This window comes from Leptonychotes weddellii, unplaced genomic scaffold, assembly GCF_054177405.1.
Source record: "Leptonychotes weddellii isolate Sample4059 unplaced genomic scaffold, ASM5417740v2 HiC_scaffold_7985, whole genome shotgun sequence".
In the NCBI taxonomy this organism is placed as follows: domain Eukaryota; kingdom Metazoa; phylum Chordata; class Mammalia; order Carnivora; family Phocidae; genus Leptonychotes; species Leptonychotes weddellii.
Window position 1 is genome coordinate 1 of NW_028050313.1, and position 9,040 is coordinate 9,040.

The 9,040-nt window shown below is 41.6% G+C and overlaps 1 protein-coding gene across 1 annotated transcript; it reads right to left on the reverse strand.

The window, feature by feature from the left end:
- Positions 1 to 1,610: 1,610 nt before the first annotated feature.
- LOC145719882 (uncharacterized) lies at positions 1,611 to 8,864 on the reverse strand. Its single transcript, XM_081811491.1, has one exon. The coding sequence runs from the start codon at positions 8,145 to 8,147 to the stop codon at positions 7,017 to 7,019; it is 1,131 nt and encodes a 376-aa protein (XP_081667617.1). The 5' UTR covers positions 8,148 to 8,864; the 3' UTR covers positions 1,611 to 7,016.
- Positions 8,865 to 9,040: the final 176 nt, after the last annotated feature.

A 9,040-nucleotide genomic window follows, 5' to 3' on the forward strand; every position in this document is an offset into this window, starting at 1 on the left:
GTTGAACAGATAATGTCACAATGGCTCTGTCCACACGATATGGACAAGATAGGGTATATCACAATGAACAACTGCAATAACCTCATAGCTGGCCTGCTCAGTAATGCATATGTTGTGATCATTTGGGCCATTTTATTTTTTGGCAAATTACCACCATTTCGAGATGGTGAATTGCAATATTGTATCATTAATTCACATACTGGAAAAAAAGGCAAAAAATGCACCAGAAGGGGCGCCTGGGTGGCTCAGTCGTTAAGCGTCTGCCTTCGGCTCAGGTCATGATCCCAGGGTCCTGGGATCGAGCCCCGCATCAGGCTCCCTGCTCAGCGGGAAGCCTGCTTCTCCCTCTCCCACTCCCCCTGCTTGTGTTCCCTCTCTTGCTGTGTCTCTCTCTGTCAAATAAATAAATCTTTTAAAAAAAAATTTTTTTTTTCATTTCTTCCTTGAAACTATGAACAAAGTTATCACCAACCACTTGTCTGGTTATCTGAATGATGCATTTTATTTCTCTGTCAATGGTGGCACTCCCTTAAAATTATTCATATATTTTTATTAAAAGTGTATTTAGTGACCAAAACTAATAGATAATATCTTGAAATTTATTGAGCATCTCCCTGTGTGCCAGGGACTATTCCATGTGCTTTACATGAATTAATTGATAGCATCCACATAACAACTCTGTGAAGTCCGCGCTCTTGTTTTCCTCAGTGTACAGATGAGGAAAGTGGATCCCAGGAAAATGTTTGCCAAATTCAGGAGGCATGCCTGCGTGCTCGTTTACATTTTGAGTGGGGCTGCACTGTGACTTAGGGTTGAACCTGCAAGGAGGTTGGTCAAGTTGTGGGTAAAGGGTGATAAAATGAAAATGAGCTTTCAAATCACTCACCTGGGGCTATGTATCTAGTCCCAGCAATCTCGCCACCGGCTTGGACAGCACCGACTGAGATCCCCAATCAGAGCAGGGAGAGAAGGGTGAGCTCGGCAGCTGTAGTTGGATACAGGGTTTTCAGGCCCTGTCAGGAGGCATATGGTTCCCTGAAGGGCCCCTGAGATGAAGCTTCCAGACCCCCAAATGGAAAATCCTAGAGTGAAATTGGTAACAAACGGATGTCTCTGTTGATTTCCTGTCACAAAGATGATGACCCAAACTGGCCAGTAACTCCAGGTTGTGAGTCTGAGTTTAAAAAGTGCAAATGAAGTTTTAGAATTTCCTAAAAGCTACCAATATCTTTACAGTTTTTTAAATGAGTTTTTAAATAAATATGTTCACAAAGAGTCTTTGATTTCCTTGGGCATGATGAAAATCACTGAATCTCCTCCATTCCAGCTTTCCCACCTCCAGATGATCCCATATAATGTGCTCAGGGCAGGGATGAGGGTGAGGCAAGTGACGCATTCACCTTGGGTGCAAAACTTAAGAGGGCACCAAAAAATTCAGTAATCAAGAGAAATGTTTTTGGTTTTTTTTTTAAGATTATTTATTTATTTATTTGACAGAGAGAGAGAGAGCGACAGCAGGAACACAAGCAGGGGGAGTGGGAGAGGGAGAAGCAGGCCTCCTGCGGAGCAGAGAGCCCAATGCGGGGCTCGATCCCAGGACCCTGGGACCATGACCTGAGCCGAAGGCAGACGCTTAACGACTGAGCCACCCAGGTGCCCCTCAAGAGAAATGTTTTAATGCAATATTTTCTAAATCAAAATTAATGCAGGGGCTCCTGGCTGGCTCAGTCAGTAGGGCATGTGACTCTTGATCTCAGGGTTGTGAGTTCAGGCCCCACGTTGGGTGTAGAGATTACTTTAAAAATCTTTAAAAAGGGGGCGCCTGGGTGGCACAGTCTGTTGAATGTTGGACTCTTGGTTTTCAGCTCAGGTCATGATCTTGGGATTGACCACACCCACCCCCACCTCGTCAGGCTCCACACTGAGCCCAGAGTCTGCTTGGGACTCTCTCTGCCCCTCCTCTCTCTCAAATAAATAAATAAATAAATAAATAAATCTTTAAAAAAAATGTTTAAAACAATTAATGCAAAAAATCGATGAAAAACAAAATATCAAGATTTTAAATAAGATAAGCTGTGGTTTGCTTGTTTTATAACCCAGGGTTTTTGTGCACTTGGGTGTTATTTCCAATCAGCTCGTGGTTCCTGGGCCATGAAGCCATCACATCCCAGTTTCTACAGGTTGACAATGGTGTGCAAACAGACTGGGCAATGTGGACTTGGTATGTAGTCATTTTTTTAATTTTTATTTTTTTAAGTAAATCTTATGCCCAACAAGGGGCTTGAACTTATAAAACCAGGAATCAAGAGTCACATGCTCTACTGACTGAGCCAGCCAGGTGCCTGCCCCATAGTCATTCTTTTGAATTATGGAGCTTGCATTAAATTTTCCAATCTGGTTCAAAACATGGTAAAATATTTTGGTAAGTGTATATAGGGGTACATATGTTTCTTTTTGCCTCAGTATCCGATATGGCTTGGAATAGCACTGGATGGGTATTAAAATTTTTGGAGGGGGGCCTGAGTGGCTCAGTCGCTTTGGCGTCTGACTCTTGGTTTCAGCTCAGGTCGTGATCTCAGGGTCCTGGGATCAAGCCCCGTGTGGCTCTGCACTCCGTGTGGAATCTGTTTGAGACTTATTCCCCCTCCCTCTCCCTCTCCCTCTGGTCCTCCCCGCTGTTCATGCTCTCTCTCCAAAGTAAATAAATAAAATCTTCAAAAAAAATTTGAGTGGCTCAAAAGTCAAAACAAAATACAGTGAAGGGCGGCACTCTACCCTGCTCCGTTCACTTCATTCCCTCCAACCCCCACATGTAATTTTCCTGCATGTTCTTTCAGTTTTGTTTTGTTTTGCCTTGTTTTGTAAAAGCCGCCATACGCAAAGTACCAATCTTTGCCTTTGTTGATGCTCTATATTGTGTATCTGCTTTGTATTTTAAAATTTCTCCTCTTTATTTATTTTATTTTTTTTTAAAGATTTTATTTATTTATTTATTTGAGAGAGAGAGAATGAGAGAGAGAGAGAGAGCACATGAGAGGGGGGAGGGCCCGCGGGAGAAGCAGACTCCCTGCCAAGCAGAGAGCCCGATGCGGGACTCGATCCCGGGACTCCAGGATCATGACCTGAGCCGAAGGCAGTCGCTTAACCAACTGAGCCACCCAGGCGCCCAATTTCTGCTCTTTCTTCTGTATTTCCTTTTACTTTGTGTTTAATTTGCTTCCACTTTTAGTCTTTCAATGGAAATTGGAATGATGGATTTTCAACCTTCTTTTCTAATGTTAGGTAGTTTAATGTGGGAGATTTCTCTCTATACATTGCTTTAGTTGTATCCCACAAGTTTGGATATGTTGCATCTTCATTATTATTCAGTCGAAAAATGTTTTTCGATGTCTATTTTATTTCTTCTTTTCTCTTTGGTTATTTAATGGTGTTTTCCCTTAATTTCTTGGAAGTTGAGGCTTCTTCCCCCATTACCTGTTAGTGGTATCTAGATTAATCCCACTAGTCAAAGAGTATTATATATTATTTCAACCCATTTTCCTTTAAAATTTTTTACTTGGATTAATTAGAGGTATGGCATTTAATTTCCAAATATTTGGGGATTTCCTATCTTATTTTATTGATCTGTACTTTCATTAAATGTAATAGAGAATATTCTCAGTCCTTTGAATTTACTGAGCCTTGCTTTAAGGGCCAGCGTATAACCTAACTTGGTGAACAACCATGTGCACTTGAAGGGAATGTGCACTCTGAAGTTGTGTGTTCCATGTGCATACTATATTCTATATATGCCAATCAATTCAAGGTGGTAGTGCTGTTCAGCTTTCTAGATCTTTAATATTTTTTTGTGTACATGTTCTAGCATCTGCTGAGAATGGGTTATTAAATTTTTTTAAAAGACTCATCCATTTATTTTAGAAAGAGAGCACGTGAGAGCGCAAGCATGGGGTGGGGGGCAGAGGGAGAGAATCCTCAAGCAGATTTCCCGCTGAACACGGAGCCTGATGCAGGGCTCAGTCTCATGACCCATGAGATCATGACCTGAGCCAAAACCAAGAGTCAGATGCTCAATCAACTGAGCCAGCCAGGTGCCCCTGGAGTGTTAAAATTTCTAATTATAAAATTGTGGATTGTTCTTTTTAAAACTTTAGTTCTGTCAGTTTTTACCTTATGATTTTGGAAGCCCTGATGTGAGGCACATAATATATTAATAACTTAAAATTATAAATCTTACTTATAATATTAACATGTCATATTTGTAACCCAGTTACACATTATAAGAATTCCTAACCTTGATGAATTGACCATTTTAACATTACAAAATGTCTTTCTGTATCTATGATGATACCCTTTTTTTTTTTGATACCCTTCTTGAATTGTTTGATCTGATATGAATATGTCCACTCCAGCTTTCTTATGATTAGTGTTTTCACTGTCTCTCTTTTTTTTTTAATGTTTTATTTATTTATTCATGAGAGTCAGAGAGAGAGAGAGAGAGAGAGGCAGAGGCAGAGGGAGAAGCAGGCTCCCCGCCTAGCAGGGAGCCCAACGCGGGACTCGATCCCAGGACCCTGGGATCATGACCTGAGCCGAAGGCAGACGCTTAACCATCTGAGCCACCCAGGCACCCTTCACTGTGTCTCTTTATCTTTTGTTCTTTTTTTTTTATCTTTTGAACTTTCAACCTATGTTTCTATATTTAACATGTGCCTCTTTTACATATAGTTGGGTCATGTTTCTTTTTTTTTAATATTTTATTTATTTATTTGACAGAGAGAGACATAGTGAGAGCAGGAACACAAGCAGGGGGAGTGGGAGAAGGGAGATGCAGGCTTCCTGCTGAGCAGGGAGCCCGATGCGGGACTCGATCCCAGGACCCTGGGATCATGACCTCAGCCGAAGGCAGACGCTTAATGACAGCCACCCAGGCGCCCCGTGGGTCATGCTTCTTTATTCAGTCTTGTAATCTTTGAGTTTTATTTGGCGTGTTTCTTTTACATTTAATGTAATTACTGGTATGGTTGAACTTAGGTCTACCATTTTGCTACCTATTTAGGATTTGTCCCATCCATGCCTCTCTTTCTCCTTTCCTGCCTTCTTTTGGATTAAACATTTTTTAACATGTAATTTAGTTCCTCTACTTGCATTATCATTTAATGGATATTCTATATGGATTACATTATCATCTGTAATTTCTCATAATCTCCTTAGCGTTATTATTCTTTTTCATATTAAATGTAGAAACTTTTTTTTTAAAGATTTTATTTATTTGAGAGAGAGAATGAGATAGAGAGAGGGAGCATGAGACGGGGGAGAGTCAGAAGGAGAAGCAGACTCCCCGCCGAGCAGGAAGCCTGATGCGGGGCTCGATCCCGGGACTCCAGGATCATGACCTGAGCTGAAGGCAGTCGCCCAACAAACTGAGCCACCCAGGCGCCCCTAAATGTAGAAACATTTTTTATCTACCCTTCCTCCCACCTATATCCCTTGAAGTTCAGTATTAATTTGTGCACACAACTGAATTTTATTATAATTTCAGGAAATTCTAAGATACCAACAATACAGTTGGAGTCAAAAGTTTAACTATATGGGGGTGCCTGGGTGGCTCAGGCGGTTGAGCATCTGTCTTTGGCTCAGGTCATGATCCCAGGGTGGGGTCAAACCCCGAGTAGGGCTCCCTGCTCAGCTAGGAGTCTGCTTTCCCGCTCCCTCTGCTCCTCCCCCTGCTAGTGCTAGCTCCCTCTCACTCTCTCTCAAATAAATAAAATCTTAAAAAAAAATTTTTAACTCTTTCAAGTTCCCTTCTAGTCACTCGGTCTCTCCTGATTTCTGGTCTGTAGGTCCTCCTCTTGTTTCTCACAGTAAATATTTGCCACCATTGGGCCATGGGTAGCAAGCACAATATATGATCCTCATAGGCAGAAGTGATTGAGAAAGCTGTAACCAGGCTTAAAGGAGCACATTTAGCAAGGGTGAGGGCCAGAGCAGAAGTTAGTACCAGGCAGCTCAATTCACACAAAGTCAGAGAAAACAAAAAACGTCCAAACAAAAGGATCCAAAGTCAGGTTAAAAAAAAAAAATGACATATAATTAGCAACAGAAAGAAAAGGCAGAGACAAGACACAAAGAGCTCTTGAGAGCCGATGTAAATTGTTATTATCCTTTCAGCTGCCTGTACTTCTCCTACCTTATTGAGTTGATCCTTGTGCAGAAAGAGCCTAAATCAGTAGTTCTTAATCTTGGCTGCATATCGGAACTACCTGAGGAGTTTTTAAATTCTTGATGCCCAGGCTACACCCTAGTCCAAATTTAATCTGAATTCTCTGGGGCTGGGAGCTAGGTTTTTTTTTTTTTTAAAGCTCCTCAGATGATTTCAGTGTACATCCAGGGTTCACAAGCACTAGTGTAAATGTTTGCAAGTGTGCAAGTGAACACATGGAGTGTAGGGACAGAGAAAAAGGAGGATTTCCTGGGCTTAGTTTTTTTTTTTTCTCTAGAGAAACTTTCTGGTGATTTTCCTCTTTGGGATCCTGATCCTCCCCACTTGGCTTCAGATTAAAACTACTATTTAGACAGCCATCAGCCTCAAGTACTGTTCAGTCTGCTCCTCTGATTAGTTTTTCTGTGATAGCAGATGCTTAGCTTCTGAGTCTGTTTTTCTGACTAAACCAGACTTTCTCCTTCTGTTTTCTCTAGGATTTTTCCTCATTACTTCAGCTTTTTGAGGTTTGTGACTGTACCTCTTGTCCTCTTCCCATACTTAATAACCTTTCAAGGGAGAGAGCTATTTTTTGCATGACACAGCCTCATGTTTTTGTAGTATACCCTGTAATACTTAGAACAGGTCTACACTATCAGGAGAGAATACATTTTTTTCCTTTTTTTTTTTTTTAAGTAAACTCTGTGCCCAACATGGGGCTTGAACTCACAACCCCAGATCAAGAGTTGCATGCTCTACCAATTGAGCCACCTGGGTGCCCCGAGACTACATAATTATTTCATGAATTTACTGCATTCTATCCATCATGAATTTCTTTGTGTTGATGAAAGGCTGAACGCACACTAAACGTTTTCTCACATTTCTTACACTTGTAGTGTTTTTCTCCCATATGGGTTTTCTGGTGTTGAATAAGAGATGAACTCTGGCTGAAGGCTTTGTCACAATCATTGCATTTATACGGTTTCTCTCCAGTATGAGTTCTCAGATGCTTTGTAAGAGATGAGCTCTGGCTGAAGGCTTTCTTGCATTCTTTACATTTGTAAGGTTTCTCTCCAGTATGAATTCTCTGATGTCTTACAAGAGCTGAGCGGTCACTGAAGGCTTTCCCACATTCGTTACATTTGTAAGGTTTCTCCCCAGTATGAGTTCCTTGATGTTGTATAAGAGCTGAACAGTAACTGAAAGCTTTCCCACATTCACTGCATTCATATGGCTTTTCCCCTGTATGAGTTCTCTGATGTTGGGTCAGGCCGGACCTGTCACTAAAGGCTTTCCCACACTCTGTACATCCATAGGGTTTTTCTCCAGTATGAACCCTTTGATGTTTAATAAGGGATGAGGTGTCATTGAAAGCTTTCCCACATTCCTTGCATTTATAGGGTTTCTCTCCAGTATGGATTCTGTGATGTTGAATAAGGTACGTGCTTTGGTTGAAGGCCTTCCCACATTCACTGCACTCATAGGGCTTTTCTCCAGTATGAATGATGTGATGTTGGATGAGGGCTGACCGATGACTGAAAGCCTTCCCACATTCATTACACTCATAGGGTTTCTCTCCACTGTGAATCCTCTGATGCTGAATAAGTGATGAGCTCCGACTGAAGGCCTTTCCACACTCGTTACATACATAAGGCTTCTCTCCAGTATGAATTCTCTGATGTAAGATAAAGGCTGAGTAGTAACTGAAGGATTTCCCACATTCATTGCACTTCCAAGGCTTTTTCACTGAGTAAATGTTGTGATGTCGAATTGGGTTTGAACTCTCCCCAGTTTCACTACAATCCTCCACAGGGTTTTTCTTGCGTTTAATTATGACTTGCCTTAAATCCTTCTTCTGATTTCCTTGCTGCCTTTCTAATGTGCCTTCACATTGCCAGGCTTCTATCAATCTGGAGTCCCAGGACTCATCCTTTTTAAGTCTCTCCATTATCAGCTCTCTTTCAGGAGACACTTCTTCATAAAGTCCCTGCTTTGAAAAGGATTCTTTAGTTTCAGGTATAGATTCGGAATCTGAAATAAATAAAAAGTACAAGCGTTTGTGTTCTCTGTGTTGAGAGAAAAAAACAGCTGAGTTGGCAAGAAGAAAAGAAAATAAAAATGATGCTTCTTAAACATGTTTTTAGAATGTTTTCAGAAAGCGCTTCCTGGCAATGGCAGAGGAAGTTTCAGGGACTAACAGAGATGGGAGAATGGCTAATACAAGGCACAATAAGAGGACGAAGAGGAGGCTCTACCTAAGAGAATGGAAAACTGAGCAGACAAGTCAGGAAGGAGGATAAGCTAGCAGGATGAGAATAAATGTTAATATAAAATATCTGAGGAAGGGTAGAAAGATGAAAACACAAGTTGAGATTGGGCAGTTTTGAGAAAGTACAAGACAAAAAAAATCACTTCTAATAATCACCTGGGAATAATCACTTTTTGACTTTTTAAATAGTTCCCTCTGGTCCCCCCCCCTTTTTTTTGAGAGAGAGCAGGGGCAGGGGGTGGATGGGGCAGAGGGAGAGGGAGAATCTTAAGCAGGCTCCATGCATGGAGCCTAATGAGGGGGCTCAGTCTCACGACCCTGAGATCATGACCTGAGCTGAAATCAAGAGTCGGACGCTTAACCAACTGAACCACCCAGGTGCCCCGCTCCAGTCCCTTTTTAAAAGCACAGATTTTTTTCATGTTCACCATACACTTTATTTATTTTTTTTTTAAAGATTTTATTTATTTATTTGACAGAGAGAGAGACAGCGAGAGAGGGAACACAAGCAGGGGGAGCGGGAGAGGGAGAAGCAGGCTTCCTGTGGAGCAGGGAGCCTGATGTGGGGCTCG

Coding starts and splice junctions, on each gene's coding strand:
- LOC145719882 (XM_081811491.1), bottom strand. CDS start 8,147: ATGGAGAGACTTAAAAAGGATGAGTCCTGGGACTCCAGATTGATAGAA.